General features: G+C 38.3%; 1 protein-coding gene across 1 annotated transcript in view; it reads left to right on the forward strand.

The window, feature by feature from the left end:
* Window positions 1-23092, forward strand: part of LOC124555064 — a 704233-nt gene that overhangs the window by 353417 nt on the left and 327724 nt on the right. The window contains exons 39-40 of the mRNA XM_047128850.1: window positions 13403-13545; window positions 13715-13954. Of these exons, the coding sequence (XP_046984806.1) occupies window positions 13403-13545; window positions 13715-13954 (383 nt within the window). The remainder of the gene's footprint in view (window positions 1-13402; window positions 13546-13714; window positions 13955-23092) is intronic.

Consider the following 23092-nt stretch of genomic DNA (forward strand, 5'->3'; position numbering starts at 1 on the left):
CAAAGAAGTAATGTACATTTATTATTATGCATCTGCTTCAAAACGTTTCTAAAGAGCCATTAATATACTTTGTTCTGTTGTCTTTTGCTTACATACTAAGAATATTATTATGTTTCTTTTCTTGAATGGCAATCAACATTCCTTCCTTCAAGTTGGTTTTTCATCCTTACTTGTCTATGTGCAGGAGTTCTAAGCCATTTTCCACATCCTTAAGGGGATGATCTGCTTCTACTTCAAATCAAAAATGTTCTTCCCATCTGTCCAGAGTACTTTGCATCATAGGATGTGCAGCGTATTTTATAACCTTATTGTCTTTCAAACTTGTTTCTCTTTTTATGACATCATGCTTTGGGCTGTAATTAGCTATATTATTTGTCTGGAAACCAATTTTGACACCATCAGGTTTAAAAATATTTACAATCTTTTGCAAGACTGTTCCATAGTATTGTATAGTGATCACTTTTATGTGTTCTTTTTTAAGTTTATTCTTTCTGTTATTTCACTCTTGTTCAGAAAAAAACCAGAACTCCCTGAACAACTAGAGATAGGATGTTCATATTCACAGGACTTGTACATCGGTATGCTTTGCAGAAATGATTAGCATTTGAACCATATCGAACCGTGGGATCAAGGTCAACTTTGATATTGTGGCGTAACATCACCTATTGGTAAAATGTGGCTGTGGCTCTTGTTGTCACAATAAATCAAAGGTAATGGATCAGTGTGACTTGAGCAGACGTGCAGGATGCCTCAAAGATGTATGAGTGAACTGTACAGTCAAATCAGTGAGTCTGAAAGAGAGCACATTATTGGCATGAGATAATGTGATGCATCCACTTAGGAAATTGCTGTTCATGTGAGATGAAGTGTTCTGGCAGTGTGATGGGTGTGTGCGGAAGACTGTAGAACATGATGAGATGGGTCAAGATGCACCACCCAGACCACCTGCTGAGAAGATTGGCATCTCTTCCAAATGTAATTGCAGGACAGGTTTATGTCCCCAGCTCTGGGACAACAGTGGAACAGTGGAACACATTGTGCACTACGAGGGGTGAAAGTCCATTGCCTTTTGCTAAGGCATGAGTTACATGCACATTGTCCACTTCTAGAACTTCCTTTGACGAATGTGCAAATACTTGCTAGATGGCAATGGTGTGTTGAATCATTATGAATTACAGCGTCAGTTGTCATTGCTTTATTGTAGACAGTAAATGTGTGCTTATTTCCCTGTCTTTTAATGTTCAAATCAAGTAATTGTCATGCTCCATCAAAAACTCAATTTATCTGTGAGAATCATTAGTTTTTTCTCTGTATATTTCTCAGAACCATCAACAAGTGACAATGTGTATCTACATAATATTATAAGAATTATTTTACCTGTAATGGCTTTGTCAAATTTGAATGTTTATTGGAAAATTAAATAGCAGGGCAGTAAGTAAGCATTCATTGTCCACAGGAAACCAGTAATGACTGATGCTATAATTCCCATTGACTCATACCATTCACAAGCTTATAAAGAGTCTGCTTTTCATACCTTAGTACTCATGGTAGTTTGTGTGCCAATGAGAAGGAATTTATAATGTATACCAAATAGATGTTCTTGAAGAAAGATGAGTGTGAGAGTAATAAGAATATAAATAATAAACTTAACAAAGAAGGAATTAATGTAGTCACTATGCCGTACTATAGAACAGTCTTGTAAAAGATTGTGAATATTTTTAACCAGCATGGTATCAAAATTGTGTACCAGACAAACAATGTGGCTGGATATAGCTTGTAGCATGATGTTTGTATGAAGGGAAACAAATCTGAGAGATCAGGTGTTTATAAAATATGTTGCACATCCAGTGATTCAAAGTATACTGGACAGATGGGAAGAATGTTTCCTATCATGTACAAGGAACTTAAACATACATTCAGACTAAATAACTACAACAAATCAGTGGTTGGAAACAATGCATATGAAGCAGGCAATCCTCTTAAGGGGATTGGAGAGGGCTTAGAAATCCCGTACATAAGAAAAGAAAGGATGAAAACTTGACATGCTGGAAGGATTGTAGATTGCAATTCATGATAAAAGAAATAACAATATTCTTAATGTAAAAGTGAAAGTCAACAGAATGAGATTTCTTAACAGATTTTTATAATTATTTTAAAGCAGATGCATAGTTATAAATTTGCAGTATTTATTAGATGAAATAGCTACAGGCTGACGATCACAGACGCCATGCCATGCAAGTAGCATTTTTGGAACTGAGGAAAAGTAGGAGACCAATTGAATAGCATTATGGATGAGAAAATAGCTAACTTACACATTAATTCTGTGGGTGTATCAGTTCAAAACAATCCCCCAGTCATCTGGTGAAGTGTCAACTTGACTGTCTTGCAGCGCATACCAGATCGGGACATGACCAGGTGTGGTATGTGGTTTGAGACAGAATGACTACCAACAGATGTTAATGATTTTAATGTAAGATGAGGACACTCAGTCTAATGTGTTTTTGTACTATTTTATTGTCTAAATGCCACAAATGTCTTGGTAGGCTTTTTACTATTTTAACCTCTTGAGCTAAGTTTGACAACCTGATGATGACAAAAGTGTCCCTAGAAACCCGTTGTTGAGCCATGTGTAGAAGAGAAAATGGTTGAATGCTACCAATTATTACTGTTAAAATTCGTTTTCCTTTGAACAAATTTCTGCAAAGAACTGAAAAAAGTAAATGACAAGATTTGGGAAGTGGACTGGAAGATGCATATGTAAGTACCATGTAGTCCTTTGAAAAAAATGAAGTTCCTGACTGATCACATATTGCCTGGTAGCTAGTTGTCCACAATATCAGGAGAAATTGTAGATATTGGGGCCATGAAAATAAACAGAAATGTTTATTTTAGTTGTAGCAGTTAACAGAATTGACAAATATTATCAAGTTGGTTGCCCAGTGAGCACAGATATTTAATTTTCTTGATACAGTTGTCACTGTATACACATCATATCATATAATGAAATAATAAGCAACCAGTGGCATGAAAGAAATTTAATTTCTTTGCCAGTTTTGGGCACTTAGTGGCCTTCTTCAGAAGGTTATGCCTATTGCATTTTTTGCAGGTGTCAGTAATACAGACACTTGCAAATAATGCAATAGGCATAACCTTATGAAGAAGGGCACTAAGTGCCAAAAACCAGTAAAGAAATTAAATTTCTTTTATGCAACTGGTTACTTATTATTTCATTACATATGACTATTGTTGCTGTAGCTGGATAAAATACTAAACATAAGGTTGTACAAGCTTTCAATCAATATAATTGTTTTATTTTTGTTTGCAGCAGTAATTACATTAGAAAAATACATTAAAAAAGCAAGTGTACATTATAAATTATAAAGTTCACTTGTTTCATTTATAATAAGTTGTTGTTGTAGATTATGAATCTATGCTGCCCTGAAAGAGCCCTCAGCCCACTGAAATAGACACATAAGCCTTCTGGGACTTTTTGTACCCATTCTGCATTATTTCTGCTTGTGTTTTCCAAGGAAAAGGTGGAAGAAAATATGAGAGGGTTTATGAATCAATGATACGACAAAAGGTTGCTTGCATTTTAGCTTGTTTATGGCCAGACATTCTGAAATATTTTCACAACATTCTGATATCAGGTCATCTGGAATTTGTGAAGACACTTAATAAAACATAAAACAGGTATCATTGGCCAAGTCTCAACTGATCTGTCAGATATTACATGAGCCTCCATATGGAATTCTAAAAATGTGTGCATGTACCTCAGTTATCACAAGCCATCTGATACTAATTCCTCCTTTGGTTTCTTCATTTCACTGGATGGAAACTGACCTTTTGGCGAGGTTTCATAAGTCAACAAATGGAATAAAAAGGATTGTACTGACTATCACATCAACTATTTCTGTTCTACGCCGTGTGCCTTTCAGGTGTGGTTAGTTTCCCGACAGATTTAAATATGGAGAAAGAGATAATTACGTCATTTTCTTTGCTACTGAGTTTTCCAAAGTTTTCAAGAAATCTGTAAATAAGAGTGCAGTGACACTCCTCAGTACATAAATTGTTGTTAGACTCACAGTATGGCATCAGTAAAATGCATATTCTTTTGTGCCTTAGGTAGCAGGGTTAAATAATAGGTTGAGGGCAGTAGGTATTTTATTTGCTTTAATGGTAGCACTTAATTGGAATATGCTTCCATAAGTTGTTACTTTACACAATTAGGGAAAATGCTTAACAATGTTTCACTTCATATCCAGAAAAGAGGAAGCAAATGTTGTTGTACTGTCTCAACAAACATGGAAGATAACTGAATCTGACTGGGGTCATGCCACAGAATTCTGCTCTGAATCTCTTACTTTTCTTCATATATATCAATGATCTGCCATTAAACATGGCAGATGATTCAAAAATTTTATTTTTTGCATGTAATGCTCTTTTACCCAAGACACTGCAGTTATAGTCAGTGACTGGTAAGAAAGGGGTCATACTAGAACATTCTATATGTGTTTACACAGGAGCATTTCACATTGAGGCAGGTCATTTAAACTCTGTGTGTACTTCCATTTACTATTTATAAAGTTACTTTCAGTGTGAAGTGTTTGTTCTTGTTGATGGTCCTACTCTTGTAACTGGTATTTCATTTTTGATTCTGTGTGATAATATGACATAAATAGAATCATGTGAGAACATTTCTAGACATGATGTAGAAATCAACATACCTGACTTTGGTCTCAAAAAACCAGAAATGATGTTTTATAAGAGTGAAAATAAAATTATTTCTGACTAAAGACATTATTTGAATCACTATTGTTTATAGAAGTTCTGAATAAACTTCATGTATTGATATCAGTAACTGTCGGCTGTACAGTTTCAGTAACACCTACAAGTGTATTTTCACATAGTAAAAATGTTTTCTAGAATGTTTCATTGGATGGTATTGTGCAAACTACACAGTATTTCAATGAGACACCTATGTGTCACCTTCGGGTTTAGCTGTTGGGAGGCTGTAGTGGTCTCTCGGTTCATATTTTGGTTGGCTACAGAAGCCCAAGCCTTAGGATGTGGGGCTATAACATTATCCTGTGAGACTTGATATCCAGATTCCTTTGTTGGAGATATGAGCCATGGACCCTACGTACATTGTGCAGAAAAGCCTGGTCACATTCCACGGGCCTGAGATTATGTGTATGGAGAAGGTAGCAGACTCCCCGTGTCAATTAATTACAAGCTCAAGCCCTCATCTCGTGGCAACTCGAAGGTGGACCGTGGCTCATGGACCCCATAGCACTGACATATTGTAGTAGGGTACAACCCACTGCTATGCTCAGCATATTTTGCATGGTTGGACCTTGCATTGCAAACACTTTCACCCAGCAGCTGTGCTGCATTAGGGCTGATGCAGCAGGCTGTGACTGCTCAGTGAGTGAAGGATGCTGAGTCCTACATGGCCATGACCAGTAATGGGCAGATTTATTCAGGGAGTGAAAGTTGGACTGGAGGCTGGCTGAAAGCAGCTGGCACTGGTGAGCACTCCAGTAGCCCAGTTACTAGAAGAGCCACAGTTCAACACTTGGCTGCCCTCCTTTGGCAGGTGGTTCAGTCAGTATTATGACAAGCAATGGTGACTTCACGGTGGACACACCCCATATGATGGTCGATGACTCGATGACTGGCTACTTCAGCGCATGCCAAAATGGGCAAGACATCTGCCTTGGCTTGTGTTCCTTTGCTCTTCCCCTCTTTGAAGAATTTGACCCAACAAATTCTCTCTGTTAATGCACCTGGAACTAGCTAATTCCATACAGTTTATTGCCGACACCTATAAGAATCCATCTGTGATACTTCAGTAGCTAAGATGGGTACTGAGACATAATTGAAATTTCTCCACAATTTTTATGGTTGCAGCCCTTGAAAACTGATCCTAGTCCTGAGAAAACACAGCAAAGATATGTTATCACACTTACACTACTGACAATTAAGTTCTGTGTCATGGTTCACTCACTGCTTCCTGTGGCACCCTCCAAGCTGTCTCACTGAGGAGTCGATAACTTTCTCTCAGTCTGTGATGGCTGCTGTGTCAAACAATCTCATGGGAATAGGTCGGTGGGAGTCTGGGAAGCATTCTACAAAAGTTAACCTTACAGACTTCCACTCCCACCATTTCCCATGCGTTACCTCCTTGACTTCGTGCTTAACCTTAACAGTGTACCACACGTATTCCTCAACCTAATTATCCCATTCTTCGCATGACACACTATCCAGTGGCCTGTTGCACCTTATCACTACATTATATTAAATAAGTTGTGAAGTTTGGAAGGAAGACCTTAGAGTGATCTATTTACAAAAAGTAATCTGTGATAAAATCATACAGTCACAGTGCAGATCATAATAATGAGAGAACTTTTGCCTGAACCCTAAACTTCACCTCTCATCCCTTAGGGAACCATCCAATGTATCATGCTTCATGAGCTCTGTAATACCACTGATGTATTGACTCAACCAAAAGTGTTTTACTAGCTGCAGTCTGTGCCCCTTGATACAACTTTATAATACTCAATAATTCTCTTTTCGTCATAATTCCCTAATACCTGATACAATGACTCATTATATCATTGAGTGGTTTAGACAATATTATAAGAAGGAATGTTGCTATTCACCAAACAGTGGAGATGCTGAGTCACAGATAAGCATAACAGAAACACTTTCACAATTAAAACTTTCGGCCATAAGCCTTCATTGACAATAGACACACATATGCACGCACATATTCTCACACAAATGCAACTCACATACATGACTGCAGTCTCAGGCAATTGGAACCACTCTGCGAGCAGCAGCACCAGCATGTGATGGGAGTAGTGACTGGGTGGTGGTAAGGAGGAGGCTGGGAGGTGGGCGGGGGGAAGGGATAATATGGTGTGGTGGACAGTGAAGTGCTGCAGGTTAGATGGAAGGCAGGCCTGAGGTGGGGAAGGGGGGGGGGGGGGGAGGAGAGGAAAAGGAGAGAAATAAAAAAACTGGGTGTGGTGGTGGAATGTAACATCTAAAAGCTCAGAATCCTAAACCTCTCATCTGGTTCACCTGCAACCACTATCTGTATCAAAGATGAGGACACCCTATCCACATTCCTCCAGAACCTCAACAACCTCTCCGCCCATTTACTTCACCTGGTCCTACTCAACCCAACAACCCGCCTTCCTAGATATTGACCTCTACCTCAAAGAAGGCTACATCAGTACCTCAGTCCACATCACACCTACTAACCACCAGCAATACCTCCACTTCGGCAACTGCCACCCATTCCATACCACCAAGACGTCCCTTCTGTACAGCCTAGCCACCCATGGTTGCAGGATCTGCAGTGACGAGCAGTCGCTCTCACTGAAGAATTCACTAACTGTAATTATCCTCCCAACCTGTACAAAAACAAATCCCCCATGCCTTATCTTTCCAGTCTCCCTCCACCTCCCAAAGTACCACCATCCAGCCACAGAGGAGCATTCCCCTCGTCACTCAGTAACACCCAGGACTGGAGCAACTGAATTACGTTTTCCACCAGGGTTTTGATTACCTCTTGTCATGCCCTGAAATGAGAAATGTCCTGCCCACTACCCTTCCCCCCCCCCCCCCCCCCCCCCTTCACAGTGGTTTTCCACCATACACCATACCTACACAATATACTAGTCCATCCTTACACAACCCTTGCTCCCGATCCCTTGCCTTATGACTCATACCCCTGTAACAGACCTAGATGCAAGACCTGTCCCATACATCCTCCCACCACCACCTACTCCATTCTGGTCACTAACATCACCTATCCTATCAAAGGCAGAGCTACCTGTGAAACCAGTCATGTGGTCTACAAGCTACTAAGCTGCAACCACTGTGCTGCATTTTATATAGGTATGACAACCAACAAACTGTCTGCATGAATGGCCACCCACAAACTGTGGCCAAGAAACAAGTTGACCGCCCTGTTGCTGAACACACTGCCAAACATATCATTCATTTCAATGACTGCTTCACTGCCTGTGCCACATGGATCCTTCCCACCAACACCAGATTTTCTGAACTGCACAGGAGGGAACTTTCCCTGCAACACATTCTACATTCCCTTAACCCTCCTGGCCTCAACCTTCGTTAGTCACTGTCCTCACCCATCCAGCCTCTTCCCTGTTCCCATTCCAGCACTACACAGCTGCATTCCACCACCACACCCAGCTTTTCTTTTTTCTCTCTCCTTTTCCGCTACTTTCCTCCATCCCCCCCCCCCCCCCCCCCCCCCCTCCGTCCTCACCACTTCTCACCAGCCCTCCGTCTAGCCTGCAGCACCCACCGTACTATCCTACATGATGTAAAGGCAAGAAACTCAAACTATAAGATATTGCTGTGATATTGTGTCAGCACTGTACCATGCTCTGCAGTTACTTCACAAGGAAATAATATAAACAGAAAGAATGCTGCACAGAAATGCAAATGACTCTGGCATTCTGTGGACATCAAACCACATATCTACTAGTGTAGACCCTTGGACAACTGGTGAATTCCTAATTCACATAGAAACACTATTTAAACAAACTAGGCATACAATCAGCCACTATCTGCATTGGCCTGACCTGACCTGGTACTCACAAACTTCCTTGTCCCAACCAAGTGCTATCCATAATTGCCTAGTGTAATACCCTTTTTGCCAGCATACTCAGCATACTACATTGTGTGATTCAATATATGGGGCCACCTGACCTGGTAAGTTGTGATGTGTATAAACAGCTGGTACCATTGGCATTGTAAAAACCTACCCTCCGTGGTTATTGTGACTGTTTTAAGAATTGTGGTGACTATGACAGAATGTCAAGCAGAGTTTGCATGTACATTCTGGGCTCTGTCTGTAATTAACACATGCCACTCAATTGAACTTTAGTGGCTGTGGTTGTTTGTGTGAGGATGTGTCTGGATTTTACCATCTTTAATATGAATCTCCAACATGATGGTGATGTGCCTCAGAAAGCATTTTCTGCACTGTTTGCCTCATTGTGGGTAACTTCAATGCCCACAACCCTTTGTGGGGTGGAACTATGACCACAGGCCACAGTAAAGCTATTGAAACTTAATCTGTAGAACTCGATCTTTGTCTCTTGATACCGGTGCCCCCACAAACTTCACTGTGGCATATGGATTTTATTCAGCCATTGATCTTTCTTTTTGCAGCCCAGGTCTTCTCATCTCCATATATTGAAGAGTCAGTGATGACCTGTGTGACAGTGATCATTTTTCTTATCATCCAGTCCCTTCCTCAGTATCACACACCTGGGCCCAGATGGGCTCTCAACGATGTTGACTGGAATGCCTGTGCCTCTCGAGTCAACCTTACCACCATGGCACATGGAGGTATCTATGCAGCTGTCCAGAACACAACCACAATCATTCTATTGGCAGCAGGCTTAGCTATCCCCTGTTTCTCTGGACTGTCCCATTGGAAAAGAGTACTTTGGTGGACTTCAGAAATGACCATGGCCATTAGAGATTGCAGACAGGCTCTCCAATACCATAAGCACCATCCATTAATGAAGCACCTCACTGCTTTTAAATGCCTCCATGCCCAGTTTTGCTGTCTAATAAAATGACAGAAACAAGAAAGCTGTGAAATATGTGTCACTACCAATGGATTGTGTACCCCTTCTGTGGAGGTTTAGGCAAAGGCTGGATGCCCCTATGGACACCAATCCCCCACAGGTGTACTGGTGTGTCCCTGAATGGTGTTGTCTGCACTGACACACATGCTGTCACTGAACATTTTTCTCTGAATTACGTTCAAGCCTCTGCATTTCATGCCCTCACAAAGCAGGTGGAGTAAATTCACTTACCTTTCACTGCACTTCACCTAGAGACATATAATGGCGCATTCAGTGAGTGAGAATTCCTCAATGTCCTAGCCCCTTGCCCTGACATGCTTACAGAGGCAGACAATATCCACAACAAAATGCCCAAACACCTATTGGTGGATTGAATGCATCACATCCTTGCCATTTTCAACTGTATCTGCAGTGAGGGTTGAGGTCCCATCTTATTGGTGAGAAAGCATGATGTTTCCAGTACTGAAACCAGGTAAACAACCCCTTGAGGTGGACAGCTATCAGCCATTAATGTTCTCTGCAAGTTGCTCTAATGTATGGTGAGCCTGCAGCCTTGATGATGCTTTGAGCCTCAGGGTCTTTTGGCTCCATCCCAGGGCAATTTTCTCCAAGGCTGTTCTGCTGCTGACAATTTAGTCTGCCTGGAGTCTGCTATTCAGCCAGCTTTTTCCTCATGTCAACACCTTATTCCTCTCTTCATTGACTTGCAAAAGACTTAAGACATCATATGGCATCATCACATCCTTGTTATCCTACATGAAAGGGGGGTCTCTGGGGCCCACTCCCAATTTGTGTCTGGAACTTCTTGTCACACCATTCTTTCTGCATTCAAATTGCTGCTTCTCACAGTAATTCCACATACAAGTGAACTGCATCTCACAGTGTTCTGTATATAGTGTGCTATCTTTTATAGTGTCTATTAGTGGTCTACATTCAGCTGTGTGTTTTAGTGTGTCACCCTTCCTGTATGCTGATGATTTCTGCATTTACAATTGCTCCTCCACTGTGGGTGTCGATGAATGCTGACTGCAGGGTGCCATAGTAAAGGTCCAGTCCTTGGCTCTCATCCATGACTTCCAGTTTTCAACTACCATGACATATGTCATACATTTCTGTTGTGTCATACTGTTCATCCACAATCAGAACTCTACCTCGATGACAAATTACTCTGAGTGGTGGAGTGTTATCACTTTCTGGGACCAATCTCCAATTCCCAGTTGATGTGGCTTCCCTATCTTTGCCAATGTATGTGAACTTGCTGATCAAACCTTAATATTCTTTGCTGCCTCAGTAACACCAGCTGGGTTGTAGACACCACTACACTTTTGTGGCTTTACAAAGCTTTGATCTTATCTTGTCTTCATTATGAGGGTCTGGCATATGGGTCAGCATGACCTTCAGCATTGCAGATGCTGGACCCAAAGCAACATTGAGAGGTCTGACTTGCGACAGGAACATTTTGGACCAGCCCTGTGAACAGCATACTTGTGGAGGCTGGAGCCTCTCCAGTACAGATCAGGTGCCAACAACTGCTGTAACTATCCAATACACATTTGCTGCTCCTCTGAGCATTCAAACTACCATGCACTTGTTCCTTGTAGGGGGATCCACCTTCCACAACAATTGCCCAGGACTGGAGTCACAATTGCAGTTCGCATTCAGTGTCTCTTCCCTGAATTCCAAAGTTCCCAACTGTCGCCTCTAGTCAGGAAGTAGTCACATCAGCCCCCATTGTGTGTATCCCATACTTCAATCCTTCTCAATCTATCCTTTAGATCATCACAAGAGTCTGTTGACCCAGTGGTTTTACACCATCTGTTCCTGGCCATCCTTGCATAGCCTGCTTTGGATGTGGTATACACTACAGTCGATTGGTGAACCGGTTTTGCCTACACACATGCAAGGTGCAGTGAGCTACACTCCATGCTGAACAGACACAGTGTATTTACTGCAGAATTGGTGGCCACTGCACGGACCCTCAGTCACATTCGCTCCTCTGCACCGATGAGACATCCTGAATTGATAGTGTCTCCTTGAGTAATCTTCGGGCTATTTACCAGTGCTATTCTCAACAACTTTTGGTCATGTCTATCCAGGATCACCTTTCTGACCTCCATCAAGTTTGATGGTTGGCCATCTTTGTCTGGACTGCAGGTCACATTGGCATCTCAGGGAATGAACATGTTAAACAGTACCCAGTTGGTCGAGTTGTCTACCAGGATGCCAACTTTGGAGATGGGGGTACAGGAACCAGACCTTCACTCAACTCTGTGCTGTCAGTTGTTGGATACTTGGAATATGGATTGGTGTACCCTGGTTTGTGTGAGCAAACTGTGAGCAACAAAGGGGGCATGACTATGTGGCAGTTGTCCCTTTGTGGTTCTTTTAAGGAATGTACCATTATCTGTCAGTATCACATGGGCCACACCTCACTGACCAGTGGCCACATCCTATGATATGAGGATCCATATCACTGTCAGTGTGGTGCCCACCTGATGATTGCCCACATCCTACTGGACTGCCACCTTATGGCAAAACCTTAAACTTGCTGAAACTTTGTCTCTAGTGCTAGTAGATGATGCCAACGTGGATGGTTTCTGTTCTCCTCTGTGAGATAGGGCACATTCTCCTCATCAGCTGCATCTGGGATTGTAGGGCTACCTTGTCACCTGCAGGGCCCATGGCTGCCGTTGCTCAGTGGTATGGCCTGGCACCTGCCCTCTCCATCTTTTTAATTCTTCTTATGCTTTTACATCTGCCATCAGTTTACAGTCTCACCACTGTTGTTCTCTTACTTAAGATTTTATGAATGTGCCAATGTCACTAGTTTTCTTGTGGTAATGGAGGTAAGGAAACAATGTTCAGATGCAGGGATCAGGTCTCCCATTATACAATGCACCCTGGAGGCCTCCAGCTGCTTTATCACACAACTTCACCCACTTATCTCTGTCTCACTTCAACTTGCTTATATATCTCAGTTTTACTGATTCTCGATTACAATAAGGTTCATCAGAATTTATCATCTGTGCTCTTTTCCTCTGAGGACTCAGCTCGCCTTGATATATACAGGATGAAGAGACTGGTGACCTCATAGTTTGCCCCCTTTTATCCCATCACTCCAATGTAATCTTACCATTATACTCCTAAAGACACAGGACTTCAGTGTCACAAAGTTTGGGAGTCAGCAGTGGCACCACTAAGGAATCATCAGCAACAGAGAACTGTATTCAGGGAGATCACACTGATGGGAGCTCAAAGCTAGGACAACTAAGCTACGTACAGACAACCTTGTGGTCCACTTAAGCAGGAATGACTGCTTGTAGCTGGTCTTTCCTATACTGGATCAGTGGATTATTTTTATTGCAGGGGCTCTGGATATCAAGGTCCTCAGCTATGACTGAGCCCCACCTTCTGGCACCTGTACTTATACAGTAAACCAGTATATAATCAATACCTCTACAGCTGCTGTCAGCTGCACTTGATGGTGACAGGCAGCTGTCTCATTGAAATAGTGTGCAACTTCCGCAGCACTAACTAATGCAGTGCCTTAGAAGCTTTCAAGCAGTTCTTATGTTGAGAAAGCTTCAAACAGCACACTATCAATGCTACACAGCTTTTACTACATTCACTGCATATACTCTGTTCTTATAAATATTGTTCTTCTTTTTGTATCCATATGTCAGAAATTTTATTGTGAGGTAAAGGCTACAAGTTTTGTTCTTATCCTGTGTAATGTGTATTTCCATCAATTTTTTCCACAGGCAAGTAGTACACATAAATTTTACAAACGTGGTGCCCTGACTGGAAAAATATTAATATATGATAACATGAATTACACAGTTGAAGTTACAGGAGAAACTCCATTCAAGGATTTTGAAAAAATTGAAGCCATAGGGCATTATTAGTGAGTACAAGCAACTTCAGTCAATTCATTGTTATCTTTGATTAGATGTTAAGAACCTTCATTCCTATCACTGTATATCTTACTTAAATTTAATGTGTTTTATATTAATCCTGGCGAATTCAGTATTCACTAAAGAAATTCTGATTCATTCTTTTAACAATACTTTTAGTTTTCAGAAAAGTTCTGGGGCTTTGAAAGCGGCTCTTAACCTACCAGTTGTTAAAGGACATGTTCTAGGAGAATGGAAGTGGATATTGAAGGAAGATATGAAAGTTTTGGTTGAAGGTTCTGTGGAAAGCAAATCTTTTACAAAACATGGAACTGTGGAGATGTTCTACCAGAATATACCTAGCAGAACTCGATATGTTGCTATTGGAGTGGATGTTAATCTCAACAAAGGCATTTGGCAGTAAGTTTCATGGTTAAGGAAAGTTGTTCTCAACAAACTAAAGAACAAATGTGTACAAAAAAATTATCCAAGTAACTGTTTGAAAAACTGTGGTAATGAAAGAGCTTACGGACCATGTGTAAGAATTACAAAAAACTTCTTAGTACTTTAATGACCTCCTTTGTTATGCACAATTGGAAGACCATTAATTGTAATAAATGTTTATGGAGTTAAAATATTATTCGCCAGGTCTAGTGGTAGTTTTAAAGAAAAAATACTCATCTTATTTTTTAAGGATCTCTTTCAATCCATTGCTTAAAGTTCTTCTGTCTGGAAGCCAGGATCTCTTGTAGACCTGGAAACCGTATAGGTTGATGTGTTTCTTGAAATAACATAGACGACAAACTGATTTGTACATAATTATCATTTTTAATATTCCTAGATGCCTTTCTGCCATCAATTACAATGTTCACTCAGTGAAATACATTACATTCAGTAGCACAATAGAAGAATTATGGTAACATATATTCACATAAACAAAAATATATGTTTTTGTAGTACAGTAATTTTATGAAATTTGTTTTTAATCACAGGGGTTAATTGTGTTAGCACGTCATATACTATTTTACAGTATGAGTTTAAAGCATTTCAGATAAGATTGAAGAAATTATAAGATCATAAATTTGAAAATATACGTGGTCCAAATGGCTTATTGCTTGTTACACACCGACTGAGAGTTTTGCTTGCATTCCACTGCGAATGAAAGTCTTGCAGGAATGCACAATGTTTACAAATTTGAAAAGTGGAACATGCAGTAAAACAAGTTTTTTCGAAATAGCATCATAGGTTGTCTGAATAGTTGAAGACGGGTATAAAGTGGCAGCTGTTGTGCGCTGAATTGGAGAGTGGTGCCCGACGGTTCTTCATTCTGCTGATGGTCTTGATGATTTTTTTTTTTTTTAGGATTGGACACAACTCCCAGGGTATTTCCTACAACATTTCACAGTGTATCAGCTTCAGAATCCAATGTTCCCTAATCACATATATGAAATATTTCATAAGAAAATTGCAAGGTAATCAAGGCTCTCAGAATCTGAAGAAAAAAAAGAAAGAAACAGAGAAATGTCAAAATGACTTCTTAACTGATTTGAAGTTATGTGAAAAGCAAATGCTAACTCATCTTTTTTTTAAATAAAATAAAATAAAAAAAAGTTTGCTTTTCACAAAAATAATTTTACATTTTGTCAGATGTAATTATGTTGTTGAATTTTGTACAAATACTAATTAGCAATATTAAGAAAACACTTCTACTAAGACAAAATTGTAAAGCAAATATTAATGTATTAAGAGTATCAAGACTAAAACTAACACTCAACAATCAGTACATTTTAACTTGGATGCAGAAAATAATAAGATAAATGGTTTGTTCTCTTATACACTGGACATCCCAAAGTAATTTTTTGAAAAGTTAATACTGTTCTGAAAACAGTGTTTTCTGTTAGTTTCATCATAACTGTAAAATACAATACCACTTGCAAAATTGCAGATTATGATACCAAATTCACAACCAAAAAATGAGATACCGTATCTCAGAAGCAAGTCCTCTTTGCCTTTTTGGCACTACCATGGCTTACAATACCATTTTATATTGTCAGTAGTTCATGAAATACTGTGTGCTGCATAGAAACCACTAAAATGTCAAAGCATTTGGTAAAGTTCTGTGTTCTACATACTAGATTATGTGTATAGTAGTTGAAATATAAGTCTGGTGTGCTAACATGGCACAACTTCAATTGAGGATACCATACTGTAAAATCTATCACAAAACTAAAAGTCCTTTCTGACAATTTAAGTTCAAGTCTAGTTGAGCATACCATGTAGTGTGTTTAGACACAAATCCAAGTTCACTATCAATTTGGTTCAACTCATGGTTGAGGATACTATACTTTCTGACAATTTAAGTTCAAGTCTAGTTGAGGATACCATGAAGTGTGTTTAGACACAAAGCCAACTTCACTATCAATTTCGTTCAACTCATGGTTGAGGATACTATACATCATCAATGAAATAACATATTTATAAGCCCCTATGGTGAGTGTCCATAGAAACATGTCATGTAACCAACACTTAAAGCACAAATATGAAAATGTCCTCCTCCAGATCATGGGGTTGTCTGAAATTTACATACCATTTCTGGTTGAAAATTCACTTAAAGTTACGTAGAACTGAACAATGTCCACTTAGGTAATACACAAAATTATATACTGTACACATATGATATTATGTTTCAAAGTTTATGAACAAGTACCCACCGGTTTCAATAACTCTTCTAATACCTTTTACGCACTTCGGTGAAGGTAGGGTTTGTTTGTTTCAGAGTTTCGTGTCATAGACATCTGTGTAAAATTGCATGATGCCTTCTACACTGTTTACACGTAGTTCATAGTATACGTATATTACTAGTTACCAGACAGTATCTTCAAAGTATTTACAAAGATGATGAAAAGTTATGCACTATTTATGGGGTATAGGTATAGTATTCAATGGCAAAGTAGCTTTGTATGTGTTAGTATCGTTCAAGAACCATCCCCATACTCATAGTTAGTTACATAAATAACAAAACATCAAAGAAAAAATGCAATAGCACTAAGATATTTACAAGTCATTGTGTGGGATATGGTCATGTTGAAGCACTTTAAAACTAGAATTTCTGTACAGATAAATGCTGATCATTACATGTTTCAATAAGTCACTATGTAGTTGTAACACTTGGTGCACACCAAGCACAAGACAAATTCAGCATAAAGTCTCCCATCCAGGGTAAAATGTTTCAAAAACCTAGTATAAACCTCATCATGTTTTCAGAAAAGTAACAATATAACTTCCACCTCTCAACAGATTTTCAGAAACAGTAATGAAACAATTATATGTTTCAAGTATATAGTCTGATACAATAATTAGTTCAGTTTATAAAGCCTTTTGAGTACTGAATACATCAACCATCAAGTGTTCAAATGTGTCATCCTGACTTACCTCATATGATTTAGTGTAAGTATAAAAAATTTCATGAGTTCCGAAATAAACAGTTTTCGCTTCTCATTACCTCTGAACAGTGTACAAGTATGTAGCATGTATAGGTGTAGTTGTTAATTCACTAAAAACATTCTCCAGTTTACTTCCTATTTCCAAGTGCCACGTTCTTCACATTAATTAACATCAAGATGCTTAATCATCTTTCAGTGTACAGATTTCTGACATATTGCCTAATTACAAAAGATGTCACACTGCACATAGACTCAATCTTTCTGCATAAATTTTATTGAGTATTTACTTGCATCTGTTCCAAAAACAACTTGCATTACAAACTTTGCTTGTGTGTTTTTCATAAACTTTTCCAAAGTAAGAAGAGACAGGCTCCCTAACCAGTCCTTAGCAAATATCATTCTCCTTGTGAATTTTAAAATTTTCCCGGCGAATTGACTGTTCAAACAAATTTCGGGCTTGCAGCCAGCCGTCGTTCATTACTTTTCATGATATTTCAACTGGGCACCTGCGAATCATCTTCAGGTGAGCCATCGCGACGGCTCACATGAAGATGACTGGCACGTGCCCAGTTGAAATATCGTGCAAAGTATTGAACAACGACCGGCTGCAAGCCCGAAATTTGTTTGATCATTCTCCTTATTACATCACTAGTAGATCAGTAGTTTATTAAATACATCAAATATCTCCTCATTGCATCAACATAATAACTTCACCTCATATCCTCATAATATCACCTCATTACTCCACTAAGTACTCCATAATAATAATCACGTAAGAAAAATCACCTGCTTCATATTACACAATAGATCAACCACACAAAACACCACATAGCAGCAGACCTCACAACTGGTATAGCTTTTCCTCTAACGATAGAAACTGACATTACACTATTTACATGTTTTATTATTTTGCTGTATGTAATCATTACATCAAAATTTACCAAGAATTGTGTATAATACACTGTGTGCTAATCTCATTACTCCTGCAATTATACAACCTTTTACATTTACTTGTTTACTGGGTACTCAGGGTGTGCAACATAGTTTGATATACTTGTACATTTTGTAAAATTCCATTACCTTACCTTTTTGGTATAATCGAACAAGTTTTTTTTACTACAAACAGAAAAACATCCACCTACATTACTTTTGTACTCAGAAAATGATCAAATAGATGTTAACTCTGTGAATTTTACATAAGCAGTGTAGTATAGGTTTTATGTTTCTGTTTACTGTCAAAAGTGGCTTTTCACCAATGTTTCTGCCAACCAAGAGGGTTTCAGTTTAACCTATCACCTCTACTGTCATTATCTCTCACATGTGGGGGGGGGGGGCTGGTTATTATTTGTCCACTGTCCACATCTATTTTCAAAATTCCTACCACCATTTCTGTTCCCAGGATTTCTATTCTCATAAAACTGTTAATCGTCATGGTTTGGTTCTACTTCCTGATAATTTCTAAAATTATTTGGATTCCCGCCATTCCTCCCCAGAGTGTTGTTGTTATGTCCTTGGTTAAAATTGTCATTATTATTAGCATTTTTATTATGATCGTGGTTACTCCAGTTTGGCCTCCTGAAATCAGTACTATATTGGCCAAACCAGTTATACGCCCTGTCCAACTTCTTTACGTATTTTAGGAACTGGTCTACTGAATCATCTGGCTCATAAACTAACCCCATTTGAATTCTTTCTGGTAGCCTTCTCTTAAGTGCATCTATGTGAGTTAATTCATCACATGTTCAGTGAATATTTCTCTACAAAGTTATAATGTCATCTTAAGAAATATTTATTGATTTCTGTTTTACAATTTTTTCAAACAGATGCTTATTTTTTTCTCTAAAATTTTGCACTTTTTCTTCTGTAACTCTTGAATTATACAATTTTGTTTTACAATTTGTTATAAAAATGAAGGAAAAGAAGTAAACAATATTGTGTATAAATTTCATTGATGTCGGGTTAGCAGTTTTTGAGAAAATGTTCCTCAAAAATGAAAATTTTAAAGTTTCATGATCTGGTCTTTGCAAAACTCTTTCATACCCCCTCTCTGCTCCCTGTACATCAAACCATTTAAAAACTCACTCTTTATCCTTGCCTGTTCAGTGTCAGACCAAAACTTTTTCAATAAACACTTTTCAAATTCATCTGTGGTTAAATTGCTACAGTCAAGTTGGTGGCACATGACAAGGCTTCCCCTTCTAATGATCTTTTAATAAATTTAATTTTTAATTCACACTCATATTACGGAGAAAACTATCATGACAATGTTGTATAAAACCATCTGGATGAAAAAGTTTGTCAGCAGTGAAACTCTTTAGTAGATAGTAGGATAACTTGGGTGTCCTACATTGCAGAATGTTTTTAGATAAGCCTCATCTTTTAACAGTTGTACTTGTTTTTTTGATAATAGTGACATCACTGTGTAAGTCTGACATATTTGAGTCTGTTAGCTTAGCTATCTTCTGAACATTTTCATCTACATCTGAGGCATTACTGTATATTTTTTTCATTTAGCTTATTTATAAAGTTTACAGCTTGTTTACTAGTGTCTCCAAGAGCATCTTTACATCCAACTTCAACAGCACCTATCTCAGATCTGAGATACTTGTCAACTTCTCCATAGAAATTTGTGCATTAAGCTCTGCTCTAATGACATTACATTCTAAGACTATTCACTTTTCAAGTTTTTCACAAATTTTTTCCATTGATGACAGTTTTTTTCAAGTTTTTCACAATTTTTTTCGTTTTTCACTTCTTTTTCCATTGATGACATTAATGCAGTAAACATGTCTTCTAAATTTAACCGTTTGGGTTTTTCACTCAGCATCGTTTTGCGTATGTGTGACTGTACTTGTTTCCCACAGTCTCAACTCGAATCTAACACACTACTGTCTAAAAATCCTGAGTCTGCACTGATTTCATTTAAGGGGAGCCAGCACAATCGATCTCCTCCATGTCAAATTCAGCAAATAGAAGGAACATTTTTTCTAAAACTGTTAAATATATTGCTCTGAAATTTGGACTAGATGTTCAGTGAATATTTCTCTACAAAGTTATAACGCCATGTTAAGAAATATTTATTGGTTTTTGTTTTACAATTTTTTTTAAACAGATACTAATTTTTTTCTCTAAAATTTTACACTTTTTCTTCTATAACGCTAGAATTATAATTTTTTTTACCATTTGTTATAAGAATGAAGGAAAAGAAGTAAACAATATTGTGTATAAATTTCATTGATGTACTGTTAGCAGTTTTTGAGAAAATGTTCCTCAAAAATGAAAATTTTAAAGTTACGGGACATAGCTTCCAAAGTTTTTTAATACATTCTTGCCCCATGTGATAGATTATCAGCATCCTCTTCTTTTTCCAATGTTAGTTTCCTTTTCACTGTTCTTTTGTGCCATTTTGCTGCATGTTGTAGGCTTTTGTCTCGTTTTGCTGCACCTCTTAGTCTTTCTTCATCAATTAGGTGCATTGTGGAAATGGTGTTGGGTCCTGGTTGGAAACCTTAACGTTTCAGCACATCACATTTGATAATGTTTCCTTCATTGTATGTTCCCACTTTATCATACACTCCAAAATGCAATGTTTTTATCTGTACAAACACTCTTTTGGGAATCCTAATCGAAATTCAGTTATTTACACTTTCATTTGGATTTTGCGTTTTCCCATGTCAACACTTTTACAATAAACTTGACTGTGATAAATCTCTGAATACGGCCTTAATTACGTCAATTACAGCATTCGACAAACTGTTTTTATGGGCATATTTCTTTCCTGATTGGTACTTACACCATGAGTCATCACCTGTGGGGTACAGTGCATGCTGTGGGTGCTCATTTGTCGATGCAGTATGAAAAAATAATGCCCATACTGCTCTCCTCATATGCTCAATGCTTCTTGTATTTTGCCTAATTGCACACCCATGATACCTCTGCAATCTATCAATTGCTTCATCTGTCAATCTTCCTCTTCCTCCAAGGGTCTTACCACCACTAAGCTTGTGGAATCACAATGTCTGCTTTAGTTTGCGCAAGTGAGCCCCCATGCGCCTCTGCACATGTCTAATGCACTCCTATTTTTTAATGTGAATTTCATTGCCACAAGGTTTGAGTTCCTCTACAGCTTTATACCCCTCCACTCGTTCCGAGAAAATTTGCTTCACAACCTTCACTATGTTCATCCTTGGTATTGCCCTTACATCTACAATGTTCTGAGAGAATAGCAACATCAATTACTTTGCTACTGTCTTCACTGGTAGCTGTCACAACTCCATTTAGAGATTTATGTCTTCTACATTGCCATGATCCAACTAAAGTAACAGTTAAATCTCTACAATTCCCATTATCTGTCATAGCTTCTTCAACTACTTTCTTCATTGTTGCTTGAGCAATATCTTCAGCAGAAGAGCCCACCAATTCATTATAAAATCCAAACTTGGTTGGTGGTTTTGGCAAATTCATAATTCCACATAACATTGTCCTTGCAGCACTGCCCTTGCCAATGCAATGCAAGCCAAACAATAGCCTAACATTTATATCATACACCTTCTTTGCACTATTACCACTATGAGAAATACTGTTAGAATTAGAAAACAAAATCTCTGCAGCACATTTGTTACACTTCAATAACATTTTGTATGCCAAACCAATGTGTGAAGTTATTTTCAATTCCAGTCCTCTTTCTTGGCAAACTTGGCATAATATGTTATGTTTCAAAATATTAGAGAGCAAGGAAATGTTCATTATTTCATTCACATCATTACTGTCACTTTCATAGTTTTCAAATTTTTCTTTGCTGTCACAAAGTTTCTTACTGGAGGAAGTTCTATCACGTTCATTTCGAGTAGTCGGTGAAGCAGTCTGAGCAGCATGTCCCTCCAAAACAACAAAAGATTTCCTCTTCCACTCATTGTGCCTTTTCTTAAGCACTCGATTACTGAAATGGAGCATATTGATACCCACAAACCAAATACGTATAACAGGTACGAGCAAAATTTATCAAATATCCAAAACTAAACAGCTAAACAACACAAAGCAAACTCCAGAAGTCAACACACATGGTATAGCATTTATGTTTACCAATATGAACAGTCACTTATCACAGAGATAAAACCTTACAACGTTGGAAAACAAAACACTGTCTAATTCCACAGAGATACCCTGCTTGCAGCCAGCGGGCAGTGCCATCAGAGGTGACACACCAAGTCGCTACAACCGTTTACACAGCGTGTCAACTTTGCAACAATAAAAAACACACTTAGAATTCACTTAGAAGGGTGAAACTTGATTTGTTTTACTCAGAAAACTCCAAATAATTTTATAATGAAAAAACCAAAAAACATTAATTTTGTCATTTTCATCATTCCAGTTCACCTTAACTGTTTGGGTTGACTATTGTCTAATACATCCTGAAACATGTCTTATTGGCTATGTCCTGTTTAAAGTCACTAGTTGAAGCTGGCAGGTCCGGAATATTTATTTCATTGTTCTGATCCTGATCCATTTTTTCTTAACTTTGTTCATAAATTGTCAATGCAAGAAAAAACCAGTTAAAATTTTCACACAACACTGGACTGAGAAAATACAAAAATAAATGTTTTAATTGATACTTAGCTTATTATTGTCCTGGATTGGGTAGGTGGCATCAACTTTACTAATAATGCTTCAACCTTTTACAACCATGTATGTCCATAGTGTTGCATCATTCCAAAACTTCTTCACATGTACTATGTCAAACTGTATTTAGTTTAAAATCATTCCACTTTGCAACACAATTATATCCTTTTTGTTCACCTGAAACATAAACACAGTCAAAAATCCAAACGTAAATGTATCATGGTCACAATGCCACCACTTCAACAACCTCATTTGTTATTCACAATTGGAATCTCTTTAATTGTAATACATGTTCATTGTGTTAAAATATTGTTGACCAGGTCTAGTGGTAGTTTTAAAGAAAAAATACTCATCTTGTTTTTTAAGGATCTCCTTCAATCTGTTGCTTGAATTTCCTGTGTCTGGAAGCCAGGTTCTCTTGTAGGTCTGGAAACCTTATAGGTTGATGTGTTTCTTGAAATAACGTAAATTACAAACTGATTTGTATCTAATTTTC

The sequence above is a fragment of the Schistocerca americana genome, chromosome X (assembly GCF_021461395.2).
Source record: "Schistocerca americana isolate TAMUIC-IGC-003095 chromosome X, iqSchAmer2.1, whole genome shotgun sequence".
Taxonomy (NCBI): Eukaryota; Metazoa; Arthropoda; class Insecta; order Orthoptera; family Acrididae; genus Schistocerca; species Schistocerca americana.